This window comes from Artibeus jamaicensis, unplaced genomic scaffold, assembly GCF_021234435.1.
Source record: "Artibeus jamaicensis isolate MK-2021 breed Jamaican fruit bat unplaced genomic scaffold, CSHL_Jam_final contig_1028, whole genome shotgun sequence".
Taxonomy (NCBI): domain Eukaryota; kingdom Metazoa; phylum Chordata; class Mammalia; order Chiroptera; family Phyllostomidae; genus Artibeus; species Artibeus jamaicensis.
Window position 1 is genome coordinate 6390685 of NW_026521201.1, and position 14774 is coordinate 6405458.

The 14774-nt window shown below is 38.9% G+C and overlaps 1 protein-coding gene across 13 annotated transcripts in view; it reads right to left on the minus strand.

Annotated features, from left to right (window-relative positions):
- Positions 1-14517, minus strand: part of RAD52 (RAD52 homolog, DNA repair protein) — a 31809-nt gene extending 17292 nt beyond the window's left edge. For 3 of the 13 annotated variants that reach the window (XM_053662564.1, XM_053662548.1, XM_053662551.1), the window contains exons 1-2: positions 3466-3566; positions 1475-1576 (exon numbers count right to left, since the gene is read on the minus strand). In XM_053662564.1, coding sequence (XP_053518539.1) covers positions 1475-1576; positions 3466-3498 — 135 coding nt within the window. In that variant the 5' untranslated portion in view covers positions 3499-3566. Of the gene's footprint in view, positions 1-1474; positions 1577-2095; positions 2185-3077; positions 3104-3401; positions 3422-3465; positions 3567-5581; positions 5717-7689; positions 7748-13623; positions 13668-14233 lie in introns of those variants that run through there. The other 10 variants (XM_053662584.1, XM_053662587.1, XM_053662568.1 and 7 more) reach the window with 10 other exon arrangements.
- Between the last annotated feature and the right edge of the window lie 257 nt (positions 14518-14774).

A 14774-nucleotide genomic window follows, 5' to 3' on the forward strand; every position in this document is an offset into this window, starting at 1 on the left:
AACCCCTCTCCACAGGTCGCCGACTCCGCCCCTCTTACCAGTCTGGAAGAATGGCTCATTGTTGGACTTTGGTACAGTTCAATTTTCTGTCAGTTCTAGTTGTGTTTTTGTTTCTAAATCTTTGTTGTCCTTAAATTTGGTTGTGTGAGGAGGCACAATGTACCACCTACAACTTCAACTTGGCTGGAAGTCCCCCCAATATTCTTTGTCAGTAAGTCTTCAATTTTTCAGACTACTCCACACACTCTTACACACTTAAAAAGAATCACAGACCCTAAGAGCTGTTGTTTATGTGGGCTTTACCTACCAAAGTGAGGAATTCAAACCGACACACATTCCACCAGCGACCAGGGCAATACCACTACATGCTATGCAGTCTCTGGAAAACTCCACCATTCACTCATGAGAGAATGAGAGTGAAAACAAGCAAGCACTATTTTAGCATTATTATGAAAAAAATTTTAACCTTTTGGACTTTGAAAAGATCTCATGGATCTCCAGGGGTCACTGAACCACATTTTGAGAACCACTGCCTTAAATGTTACTACCATCCCTACAAAATTTTCTCAAGCCAGAATTGGGAAACTAAAAAGTTTCCCACTTCCAAGTCTGCATATGGCATTTATGCAGGCAAAGGAGTGGAAGACAGAAAACTGACAGGGAGTCTGCCTTCCACTGTCTTCTCCAAAGTTGTACACCTCTTCTCCCATTGAACAACCTCCCGTCCCACACTGATAAATATACTACAACATGTTTGGGTTTCTGTCCCCTGGGTGGTTTCCCCCTTTTCCCCATTTAGGTGAAACAATACTTACAAACAGATCTCTGGTAAAGAATGTGACTGGACAAAGCAAGAATGTCTTTTACATGCACAGATATGGCTACATAGAATGCCACCAGAAACTCTGGATGCCTCTAATAGAGAACTGGGTGAAAGGTGGGCAGGAGTGATAGGGAAATAGTAAAACTGTTCATGTATAGTCTTTCTTTCATTTTGAATGTTATATCATATGAATATGTAATCTACCCAAAAACTAAGTAAGATTTAAAGCTAAATGTAATCTGCAATACTATTAGTTTTTTGATGCTAAAGTTCCAAAATGCCCTGAGAATTCATCAAAGGCTCCAGAATACCATATTTTTTGGACCATGTGACGCACCTAAGTTTTGGAAGAGGAAAATAGAAAAAAAATTTTTGAAGCAAAAAATGTGATAAAATATTTAATAACATAAACAACATGATATTTCACCAATGTAAATGTAAACAGAACTCAACAGCAGTATTAACAACCATTATTCCTCCCAAATTGGGAGGGGGGTTGTGTCTTATAGTCCAAAAATATGGTAATACATATAAAGGAAAAACTAATAACAATAAATAGCTTATGCATATGTATATGATGGTATCTACTAATTGCTTCCTCATAGCTTTTTATTTAACCTCATTCTTCTCAGGTGTAAAAAACTCAGTTACCTGTCCAAAGCATAACACACAGCTGCTACTGGCAGGAGGAAAGCTGTCGTGGCCTCCAAGAATTCCTTCCTTGGTCCCAGACATGTGGATTCTGGTTGACTTCTATATAAACAAAAGATTAAAAAAATATCTCAAAGAATGCTGAAGGCAAGATCCCCTACTACAAATCAGAGAAAACATCTACATGCAGTATCCTACAAGTCAGTTCGACATACTGCGCCAATCGAGGACTAAGTTCCTCAGTGCTTGCCTACAATCTCACACCCCTGAAAACCCTCCAGGGGCTGCTTCTACTTTTCTGCTAAGTTTCTTTTTGCTAGGGTGGTAGTGCTCTTAAGGGTTAATTTTTTAATAATGAGAATGCATGATAAATATGCATTACAATTATAGTGTTTATAAACAAAAAAGCCAAAATTACAAACACACCATAACGGAGAGCAATCAACTTATTACTACCTACTACATGTGTAACATGACCCAGGCCTCTGTGGGGTCAACAAAACCATGTAAACCACACTAACTGAACTGTGTGCCAGGAGCTCACAATCTAGCTGGTGGGAGAAGACTAACAGAAATAAAACAATTAAAGAGCAGGAGAAAGTAACACAGAAGACCCCTTACACTCAGGAATTAGCCCAGTTTGGTCCCTCGCAGCTTCAGCTTCACCTTGAACTTGTTAGAAATGTGAGACCTCAGGCCCCACAGTAGACCTACAGAGCCAGAAGGCAGATGTGAGGCCCAGGAATTAGTGCTTTGCCAAGCCTACCAGGTAATTCTGAGGTGAGCTCAAGTTTGCAAGCCAGTGCATTAGACAGAGGCAGTGCAAACTTACAGTCCAGGAGAAAACAGAACTGCCCTCAGAAAACGCAACTGCAGCTGGCTGCCACTTGCCTGACTACGACTACAACTGTCTCAAATCAGATTCGAAGTTCACGCCTCCGAAAACTTAAACGTTATAAATCTTCAGATTCACTAATAGAACTACACATCTATGAATGTCAAAAAGTTATCCTTCTCCACACGGCATTATAATGTGATGATTAAGAGCTCAAGTTCTGAATGTCCATTTCAGTTCTATCACCCACTAGGTGCTTGACCAAGGGAAAAAATCACATAGTCTCTCTAAATGATGTTTTCTCATGTAGAAAATAGAGATAATAACAGTACAGTAAACATTCATTTAATCTTTATTTACTGCCTGGCACACATGAAGTACTAAAATGTCAGTTATTGCTAAATTCACGTTAATTTTCTTATGTACGTTCTGAGTAAAATGCAGGAAACTAAATGATCATAAAACATTACGTTTCAGCTAAGAACGATAAATTCATTTATAATATAGCACTAAAAAGTAGATTAGTGGCGTAAGCTAGGTCAGTTGATAATTAGGATTTAAAATTGATACATGAATAACGGAATAAGGATATTATTTGGAATGTGATGAACTGGAAAGGACAGAGCAGTCAGGTAAAGGACGCGGCACGCCTGCGTCTGCGCACACAGAAACCTCCTTTCACAAAACAAAGCTTACAGCACTATCTGATTTTCAAACATGTGCATGTATTATTTTAACAAAAACAAATACAAAACTGTAAATACCTACTCCATAAAGCAGGAGTCAACAAACTTTTTCTGTAAAAGGCCAAACAGTAAATATTTCAGGTACTGCAAGCTCTCTGGTCTCTGCCACAGCTATTCAACTTTGGGAGTTTAACATGAAAGGAGCAGTATGTAAATGAACAATATGTAAATGAAGGGGCACAGTTGTGTCTCCATACAATTTTATTACAAAAAGAGGTGGCAGACCTGACCCACAAGCCACAGTGTGCCAACTCTCGCTTATAAAGCATGCACTGATCGTTAGAGTCAGATGTGGCTCAATACGCAGCTCCATCAGATAAGTTACTTAAATTGGGTAATTACTTACCCTCTCTGTGCCCAAGTTTCCTCATTAGTAAAAGGGAATATTAAGATCAACTGCGTAAATTTACCATATTAAATAATTGTTGTGGTAATAGCAGCATCCAAGACTCATCATTGGATGCTAACAGTTGTGGGGGAACAGGATATTCACAAAGTCTCAAAGGAGCACCTGTCAAACAGAAGGGTATATGCAATGAACGGACTTAATGCCACTGAATTACATACTTTAAAATGGTTAAATTAATTTTATGTTGTGTATATTTTACTCTATCAAAAAAGGGGGGAATTGATTAACAATAAAGATTTGTATCTCACTCCATACACAATCTAAGGTAATCTGGTGGCCTTGTCCCTCTCATAGCTGTGTCATATAGCACATGTGATCTCCAAAGTCATCACGGCAGGGGTAGAGAGAGCTGGAGTCACACCAGGTCATAGCTGCCTTAGGCCAGAAGTGGACAGAACTTGTCACATGGCCCCAATGCAATTGCAATGGAGGCTGGGAAATGCAAGAAAGCATTTGAATATTTGGTGAGTACTGTCTCCGTCACATCCTTTTTCTCCCACTCCAATATTGGCCCCGAGAAGGTGGGGGATTCCTCCTGATTTATACCGGCACCCCCAGTGACTAGCACAGTACTTTACCTATATTAAGGGGTCAGAGACCTAAGTGTCTGGTTAGTAATTAAATTAATAAATGAAGGAATTAATGAAATATTGGGTTGGCCCAAAAGTCCATAGAGTTTTTTCAATAAAAGACACATTTTTCATTTTTATCAATAACTTTATTGATTTGGACATTTTTAGTATGTCAGCTACCTCCCACGTGGTGTGATGTTAATTCTCAATTAACGTCTCAATTTGGTCACTGTCAACTTCAACTGGTCTACCCAACCGTGGGGCACTGTCCAGAGAGAAATCTCCAACATGAAACTTTACAAACCACTTTTAACACATTCAATCAGTCACAGCACCTCCTCCATACACCGCACAATCTTGTTTTGCATTTCAGTTGTGTTTTTACCTTTTTTGAAATAATAAAGCATAATATGCTGAAAATATGTGTACATTCTTTTGTCTTCAAAATGGCTACACAAAAATTCACCAATTTTGATCTTTTTTAATGCATGCTGATATGACAGCTGTCACACTACAATCTAACAAAATTGTTCTGAATGAAGTTAAAGATAATTATGCACTACTACAGCCATGTTATGGGGAAAAACAAACTTTTGGCCAACACAATACATAGTGCAGGATATACAGACAAAGTATGTTTTTTAATTCTTTTTCTGAATTGCCTAGAATTTTTTTATTCTTGTTTATTCTAATTCTTTAGAAACTAATTTTATAAGGCAATAATTACACTTCTTACATTTTTTTTAAAAGATTTTATTTATTTATTTTTTAGAGAGGGGAAGGGAAAGAGAAAGAGAGGGAGGGACATATCAATGTATGGTTACCTTCCATGCACCCCCTAATGGGGACCTGGCCTGCAACCCAGGTATGTGCCTGGGATTCCTGACTGGGAATCAAGCCAGCGACCCTTCAATTTGCAGGATGGCACTCAACCACTGAGCCACACCAGCCATGGAAACACTTCTTATATTTAAAAAGCAACTTGTTGCTATTTTTCCAAATAATATCATAAAAGATTTAACCTTTTGTTGAAAAAAAGGACAACTCTAATCTCTGCCCATAAAATAAAATGTGGAATCACTCTTTTTCCCAGTTTCTACTGTAAAAAAATGTTTACTGCTCTGCCTTCCTTTCTAAACTACTCACAACTATTTTCCTATTGTAAAATTAAAAAATATTTTTATAGAAAGTTTTAATTATATATCAAAAAATATGGGTGGAAGTAAAATTTGGTTGGATCCCTACCAGCAAGAGATGGCTGTTGTTTTTTCTATAAGTGATTGTATTTGTGTATGTGTTTTATGTGTATGTAAGTGTGTATTTTTAAACAAAAGTAGAATCCAAATGTATCAAGCACATTTTATGCAGCAGCATTGCAAGTCTACTGAGTGTTGCCTGTCTGAGGTCCCTGATTACTTTTTTTCATCCCAGGTGATTAGGCAGACCAAATATGCATGGGTTCTAACCAACTACACAAAGGTACAGCCCAATGGTCTCGTACATCTTGCTCACATTAGATGCCTCTCACCTTCCTGTGGGACCCACCTGATGCCCACAAATGTACCATCTGAGAGTTCTGGGGAGTAAATGTACCATGGAGCAAAGCTTTCACCAATGAGAGACAGAAGCTGAGGGGCAAATCTTCTCCTTCCTTTGGGTAGATTGTCCTGGGATGCAGTGCTTTACACATCCTCCTAGGAGACAGTATTAGGAAATCAAGCAATGAGTTGTATACTTGTTACTAGGGGTGGCCAGCTTGGAAATGTACCCTGGAACTGATTTAATCTTCCATCTCTCAGTTTCCCTTTCCCTCACTTCTGCTTCCTGGAATTGCACTTCCTGAAACCCTAATGGCATATAAGTTTTTGCCTTAAGCTCCAGGTATTGGGGAACCCAGGTAGAACACACACTATGAATGCTCTGCCTATTATCCCTTTAGCTCCTACCACAGTAGGGCACCCTGGCCTAACTTCCGTGCCAACGTCTGCATCTCTTTAACTAATGGCATCCTTTGGCATTCAGGGCCCATTTTGCACCTGTTAATGGTACATTGGAAGCTCCAGACAATTGATGTCCTTGGGAGTAGCCTCAAACAATGACTGACAGGAGTTGGTATCTAAAGAGCCAATATTTCTTACCATTTCTGTGAGATAACATGGAACATGAGTTCTACACTGGCTCCAGTGTTCTCCAGTGAAATTAGGTTTGGTTGCCCACCAGTGGTAAATGGCTTGACAACATAACTTTGTTGAATAACTTTTCTTTCCCATCTCGCTTCTCCTCTCCTCTATCACTATGTCCTGGGCTTATCTCCCAAATAACCTACTTGTACTTGAAGAAATAATGTGGGAGGTGGAGGGGTGAGTGGCAAAAGATATTTTACAAGAGGAATCTAGCAGATAACCACATTGATCAAGTAATTAAGCATAGTATCACCAATAATAATCAAACCATATGCTTTCTGAAGGGTGCACTGAGAAGGTAACAACATCACTAGGTAGTATTCTAACTGAGCTAATCATGACTCTGGTCATGAGGAAATAATCAGCCAAGTTCAAATCTACAAGGCATGGACTCTTCAAAAATGCCCATGTCTCAAAAACAAAACAAAGTAAAACAGAAAGTCTAGTAAAGTCTTCTGGCTTAAAGGAGACTAAAGAGACATGACAACTAAAACGCACTGTGTGACCCCTGACAGGACTTTACACATCAGAAAAAAGCTATAAAGGACAGTATTGGGACAACTGGGCAGTCTGATGATAGAGTACATATTACATACTGATCTTTTATCACTGTTATAACTTACTGAATTGTGATAATTATACCATAATTATGTAGGAGATACATGATAAAATATTAGAGTAAGTTGGTGTGTTCTCTCAACTTTCGTATCATTCGACTAAAAAAATGTGTGTATGTGCGTGCACAGGCTAAGAGAGGAAGAGAAAAAGATAAAGCAAAGTAACAAACTTATGAATCTAGATGAAAATATGCAATTATTCACCACATAACTTTCCTGACATCTTCAAATTCTTCAAAATAAAATGTTAGGAAAGTCTTCCTGAATGTCAAGGTTGTAGCAGCTACATAAATCCAAATATCCCAATACATCCTCCAAAAACTATACAGACCAACAAGAAAACTACTAAAATCATAAATATCTTGTATCTTCTAACATAATTAGAAGACTGAAAACACTACAAGCTTCAACTAGCCTGGAAGTAAAAAAAAGTAACCATCAATTTCTGGTGGAGATATTTCTCAAACTCTCATCCCAACTTTTTACATTACAAAGAGCAAGGTGGGCCCCAGGTGGGAAGGGAACTGCTTAAAAGAGAGAGAATGATGGAGAGCCTAAGTGGAATTAAAATCACTGCTGGAGAAAGAAATCCCCCCTGAAGTATGAAGATACTGACAAAGACCTCTGGTAGCCCGGAGTGGTCTATAACTCAATGAGGCAGTCTTAGAAAGTCAATGTTTCTGTAGAGAAGGGGGTTAAAGGAAGGTGTGAATCCCTCTGAAACTGTTCTGTGAATGGAAAAGGAGGGGAAATCAGAATCCTATGTAAGGATTTACAAGAGAAAATTCAAAGTCAAAGGAGATGCCACCATCTCCCCCCCCCCCTGCAAAAGCCCCTAACTCACTACACTTACAAAGCAACAGGAACTGCTCTCAAACCAGGAATTTCATAAATCATCCCAACTGTCAATCCTGTTGACAGAGCGAAAAAATTAGAGATAAAAAAAGAGTCAGTGAACTTGAAGACTGAAAACAATGAAACAGCTCCAGGGTTCTGTGGGATAAAATCAAAACAGTTAATACGCACATAAATGAGGTCCCAAAAGAAGAGATTAAAGAGAATGGGAAAAAATATTTTAAAAAATCATGGCTTGGAATTTCCCAAGTTGGAGACAGGCATAAATGAAGTTCAGCAAACCTCAAAGCAGGATAAACATAAAGAAAACCACACCTAAACACATCATAGTCAAACAGCTAAAAACCAAAAAATAAAGAGAATATCTTGAAAGCAGTAGGAGAAAAATGGCATATTATGAACAGAGTAACAATACAAATAATGGCTCTACTGACAACAGTTTTAAAAGAACACTTAGGAGTACATTTTTCAAAAGAAATGTAAGACCGCTACACTGAAAGCAAACCAGTACTAACAGAAAGAAGACCTATATAAAAAGGGAGATGTTCCATGCTCATATATTTGAAGACTTAATACCGTTTAGATGTTAATTTCCCAAATTAATCTAAAGATTCCATGCAACCCCAATCATAAGCCTATTGGTATTTTTTGGAGCAACTGATAAGATGACTCTGATACTTACGTGGAAAATACAAGGGATCTAAAGTATCCAAAGCAAACTTCAAAAACAACAACAAAATTGTTGACCTACACTACGTGATTTCAAGACTTACGATAACACCACAGTAATTACTGGGTAGGCCAAAAAGTCTTTTTACTTTCCTCCATAAAATAAAAGATACAGCACTTTTCATTTTCACCAATAAATAACCTTACTGATTTGGATATTTTGATTATGTCAGCTACCTCCCACTATTGGCTTCTAGAGGGCAATAGAGGCCAGGAGTGTTGCTAAACATCTCCCAATGCATATGACAGCCCCACAGTAAAGAATTACTTAGCCAAAATGTCAATAGTACCAAGAAACTTCACAAAACACTTTTGACACATTCAGAGAAAAATGGTACATTAAAAATCAGTCATAGCACCTTCTCCATACACTGCACAAATCTTTTTTTGCATTTCAGTTGCATTTTTACCTTTCTTGAAGTAATAAAGTATGATACACCGAAAATGTTACATATATTCTTCCATCTTCGGTATTAAAATGGCTTCACCAATTTGATAAATTTTTTAAGTGCTGATATGACAGCTGTCACAATACGATCCAACAAAATTGTTTAGAATAAAGTTAAAGACAACTAAGCACTACTAAAGTCATCATAGAGAAAAAGCTACATGGACTTTTTGGCCAATCCAATTCAATACTATGGTACTGATAAGGATTGATCAGTAGAACAGAAAAGGGAGTCCACAGCCCTGGCTGGCCATCATCCAATATTCCAAGGTTGCAGTTCGATCCCCAGTCACAGCACATACAAGAAACAACTAATGAATGCATAATAAACAAAATAACAAAATGAATGTTTCTCTCTCCTCCCCACCAAAACAAATTTTTTTTAAAATAAAAGAGAGTCCAGAAATCAACTGCTATTTATACAGTCACCTGAATGTTAAGGGTACCAATGCAATACAATGGCTTTTTTTAACCTCACCCAAGGACATGTTTATTGATTTTAGAGGAAGAAGAAAGGAGGGGGAGAGAGAGAAAGGGAGAGAAACACCAAGGTGAGAGAGAAACATCGATTGGTTGCCTACCACATGCATCCAACCAGGGACCAAACCCACAACCTAGGTATGTGCCCTGACCGGAACTGAACCCATGACCTTTTGGGATGACACTCCTACCAACTGAGCTGCCTGGCTAGGGCACAATGGAATTTTCAATAAATAATGCTGGAACAACAATCTGTGTGGAGAAAAATTTTAATTAAAAAAAAAAGCTTAAATAAATAAATTAAATTAAAAGATTAAATAAATTAAATTGATCAATAAAAAGATTAAATAAATAAAATTAAATTTAAAGATTAAATAAATAACTAAAAAGATTAAATAAATTAATTAAATAAAATCTTTAAGAGATTTTATTTATTTATCTTTAGAGGGGAAGGGAAGGAGAGAAGGAGAGAAACATCAATGTATGGTTGCTTCTCGTGTGTCCCCTGCTGGGAACTGGCCTGCAACCCAGGCATGTGCCCTGACTGGGGATCGAACTGCGATCCTCTGGTTCACAGGTCCACACTCAATCCACTGAGCTACACCAGCCAGGGCAAAATTTAATATTTTTCACAAAATATTTTCACACTATTTACAAAAACTGAAGATGGATCAGAGGCCTATAGATAAAAGCTAAACCTAGAAAATACTGAGAAGAAAATAAAGAAGTATGTGTTCATAACCTGTTAGTGGCCAAGACTTCTTAAATAGTACTCAGAAAGCAGTAACTTCATAGTTAAAAATACAAATATGACTTCATCAAAACATAAAACTTTTCTTACTAAAAAATGCTATGAAAGTAATTAGGCAACCACAACAGACAATATCCAGGATATACAAAGAACTCCTACAACTCAATAATAAAATTGGGCAAAAGATCTAAATAGGCATTTCACAAAGGAATATACACAAATGTCAGCAAGTGCAGGAAAAAGTGCTCGATGTCATTCTAATCAACGACTAAAACTAAAACCATAGTGATATACTGCTCTCTAGCCACCAGAATAGCTAAAAACAAAGCCTGACAACGCCCAAAGTTGGCAAGGATGTGAAGAAATTAGAACTCGCACAAATGGTTGGCGGGCAACAGGATGATAAAACTACTGAGCTGCAAACATATACTACCCTTCATGAAAAGGGGGAATAACTCGAAGATGGAGCCAGAGACCAGCGGGTGAATGCAGGTCACAGACAACTGGTCGCGGGCCTAGAAACCAATGATACCTTAGATATCAACCCTTTGTCAGGTAGGTTTCAGCGCTTGCCCATTCATTTTCTTAGAGTTGTCTTTGATAAAAGTTGTAAATTTTGAAGTAATCCCATTTATCTTTTTATTTTAAGTGGTTATTGTTCTCTGAGTCTTGGCTAAGAAATCTTTTGCATACTCCCAAGTCAAAAGGATATTCTTCTATATATTCTAGAAGCCTTACAGCTTCATGATTTTGGAAATAAATCATGATCTGATCACTTCTTAAGAAATTAAATATGCATCTGCCATGTAACCCAAGAATTCTTCTGATAGGTATTTTCCCCAAGAAATAAAAACATATGACCAAAAAGACATGTAGGAGAAAAAAAATGAAGACTTGGAGGGGTAAGGGAAAAGAACTTGAATTAGGGTAGTGGCTATGAGCATGGAATAGATGAATTCAAGAAATATTAAAAAGATAAACAAGACTGGGAAATATTTTTATTCTTATCCACTTCCTTATACCTAAAAGCATTTCTAATTACATATGTAAGGAGGAAGAGGGCATGAGGCATATAAGTAAGTTTTCCTATTTTATCTGACTTCTTTTCTCTTCATCAAATACAGGAGAGGGCATAACCATAAAGGGTAATAGAAGCCACCTTCAAAAGCTTGGAACTTCAGTTTGTAAACCATGGAAAACAATGGAAATTTTAAGCTGAGAATAATATTATATTTATGCCTCAGAAAGCTCCCTGTCAACAGTGAATAATTGAGGGAGAGATCAGTTAGGAGTCTATGTTACAACAGTCCAGACAAAGACAAAGGCTCAAAGATCATGGAAATAGAGAGAAAGGATAACCTCTGAATATGTATTACAGGAGGCAGAACCGACAAGATTCAGTGATGGATGAGGATCAACAGCAGGCTTGGATATCGAGGGGTTTTCCCTTTTATTTTCATTTATACACATGCTGCTATATTTTTTTGTGATACAAAAAATGTTTTTACTCTAACAAGAGTAGAAAAAAATGTTTTTTAAGTAAAAAGAAGGAACTATATGTCAAAATGTCACCTCCTAACTACACTCTAAATAGAATCCATCCTGTGTTCCCAGAGCATTTTAGACATAGGTAAAATCTCTATCACACATAATCCTAATTCAATCATTTGAGAACAGAGAGGACATATACTAACTACTGAATCTCTAGCACTTAACATAGTCCCTAGCTGACACATAGTATGAAGAACATTTTAGCTTTATTTTAGTTTTTCTCCACTTCAAATCTGCCAGTATGGTATTAAAAATGAATACCTGAAGTGGAAAAAATGTTAAAAGGCACAGAGATTTAAAAATATTCACACTAGGCTTTCTGCCTTGAATATTTAAATTGGTTACACAGTCAATTTTCATTATTCACAGTAGTTATGTTCCATGAATGCTGAATTATCAAATATTGAACCATTCCTCCTAGGAGAAATACGGGGTTAGTTTCCTACAAGTCTCTAGACACAACATTTCACCAACCAGTCAATACATAACCTGGTTTTATGTGTGTTTCTGTTTACTGGCACATTATTTAATATATATTATTGATTCACTAACATGGAATTCTCTGCTGAACAAAGCTTATCTAAAAGAAACTTGTCTTTGCAAGGCATATCACAGCCTTCTTGCACATAAGCAAAAGATAGCATTTCAGCAATATGACTGGAGTCCTTTCTATACAGTGAAATCACTAACAAAAAGCACGAAGTAGGAAAGAAAAAAAACCCTGCCATTAAATATACCTTCAACAAGGACTCTCATTTCCAGTATGAGAGTTGAAACAAGAAGGCAGAGCATCTCCTGGTTTAACCTCAACTGCAAACAGGCACATTGGGTAACTCAAATTACTCAGCACTGTGCACATACACAAAAGTGCCCTGAGTACCAATTTGGAGTTTCAAAGAAATCTTAGCAAATAAATTCATAAAGATCAACTGTGGGCTTTTTTTTTTAATACTCACTAGAGGACCTGCCTATTGATTTTAGAGAAAGGGGAAGGGACAGAGAGAAACATTGATGGGCCACCTGTCGCAAACCCGCGGACTGGGGACCAGACCCCACCCCAGGCATCTGCCTAGACTGGGAATTGAATCTGAAACCTTCTGGTTTACTGGAGGACACTCAAACCAATTGAGCCACAGCAGTCCAGGTCCCAGTGTGTGTGTGTGTGTGGGGGGGGGGGTGTTCAAGATAAAAACACTCTCCACAGCTATCTCAGTTGTATTTTCATACACACTCACCTCCAACCACACCTAGTTCACACACGACATGCCATGCATATATTACACAGCAGCATCTCTGATGAGAACTTCTTGCAGTTACCACTACAACTAATGGTCTAATCAGCTGAACTGAGATAAGTTTAAAAAGACAAACTTTTCCTGGCTGGTGTAGCTCAGTGAATTGAACAGGGGCCTGCGAACTAAGGGATCAATCGCGGTTCGATTCCTAGTCAGGGCACATGCCTGGGTTGCAGGCCAGTTCCCAGCAGGGGATGCATGAGAGGCAGCCATATATTGGTATTTCTCTCCCTCCCTCCTTCCCTTCCCCTCTAAAGATAAAAAAAAAAAAAAAAAAAAAAGACAAACTTTCCTAATCTGAGGTCACTGAATCACTTGACCCAATCCCAGAATTAAGTTTAGTTTTAAAATGTTTGTACCTCAGACTAGGAGTTCTGTGAAAGAATATACCTTAAAAGGGCTAGGAAAGCAAAAAATGAAGAAAAAACCCAAAATGCCCATAAACTGATGGAGAAACAAAATGTGGTATATCCCTACAACTGATTATTGTATTACTCAGTCATAAAAAAAGTGAATTACTGACACATGCTACAACCCTCGAAAACATTAAGCTCCGTGACATAAACCAGACACAAAGGTCAAATACCATATGAGTCCACTTATGTTAAATATCTAGAACTGACAAATTCATAGAGAAAAAGATTAGTGGGGCTGGGGGCAAGGGGAAATTAGAAGTACCTGCTAATGAGTTCCCGGTTTCTCTTCAGGATGACAAGGATGGTCTGGAATTATATAATGGTGGTTGTACAACCATGTGAATATACTAAAAGCCACTGAATCGCACACTTTAAAAGGATACATTTAATTGCATATGAATCGTATCTCAAGTTTTAAAAAACTGATCTAAAAGGATGAGTACGCGGCCAAACTGTCAAATTCCTTTTCAGTGGGTAATTCCAAAGCACTGCCCCTCCTGCCAGCTCCGTTCAGCTGACACAAACTTCAGCACCCTTCACTCCTGTCAACGAGCAGCCTTCAGCGGCGTCGCGCCCGCACAGGGACCGACATAGTGGGCTGGCCTTGTCCTGTGGTGGGCGCCTGGGGTTTGTACTACAGCTGTTGGTGCAAGTTTCCTGCACCTTTGCCTCTCCTAAACAAACTATCAGGAAGCCGAGACCCTGAACCCCTCCTCTACTTGACCTCAGGCCTCTGGACTCAGGTCACTATGCTGGGATCCGCAGGACGAGCTCTACTCTCACTCCGGTACCCCACTCCTAACCCCAGACGCCCCAGATCCACAGTCCCCAACCGGAACCACCCCAGTGGGCCGTCCTCCCTCCTCACTTACGTGCACGCGGGGAGCTCGACCTGGGTAGACGCGAGAGAAAGGGAGTTTACTTACAGCCGCGCAGAGGCGACTGGGAAAGAAGTGCAAGGGCACTCTGGGAAGAAGTTCCAACGGGAAAGCGAGTCCGAGCAGGGGCAGAAAGAGCAGGGGAAAGTTATAAATCACATCCGAGGTGAACAGCCACAAAGCAATCTGTCAAAAGCCGGTAAAGCAAGCTGGGAGCTGGTGCTGACCACTAGGTTTGAGTCATCGCTCCCTCGGCGGGCAGCCCCCTACCGCCCCCCCTCGTTCTGCGGCACCCAGATCTCCGCTGACCTTGGGGTGGGGCGCTTTCAGTGAGCATGCGCTAAAGCCTCTTAGAGCCCACTCAGCGTGGACCCTACCTCTGGCCACTCAACTTACTTCTTTCCTTTAACATCTCTAGAGAGCCAAAGAAGCCACACCAAGGCTCTCTCGTGCTTCTATTCTAGGCCCTTCCTCACTTTACTCTTCCCAGCTTCAAAATCACCTGGACTCATGTTGTAAAAATCTTTCCTGCATG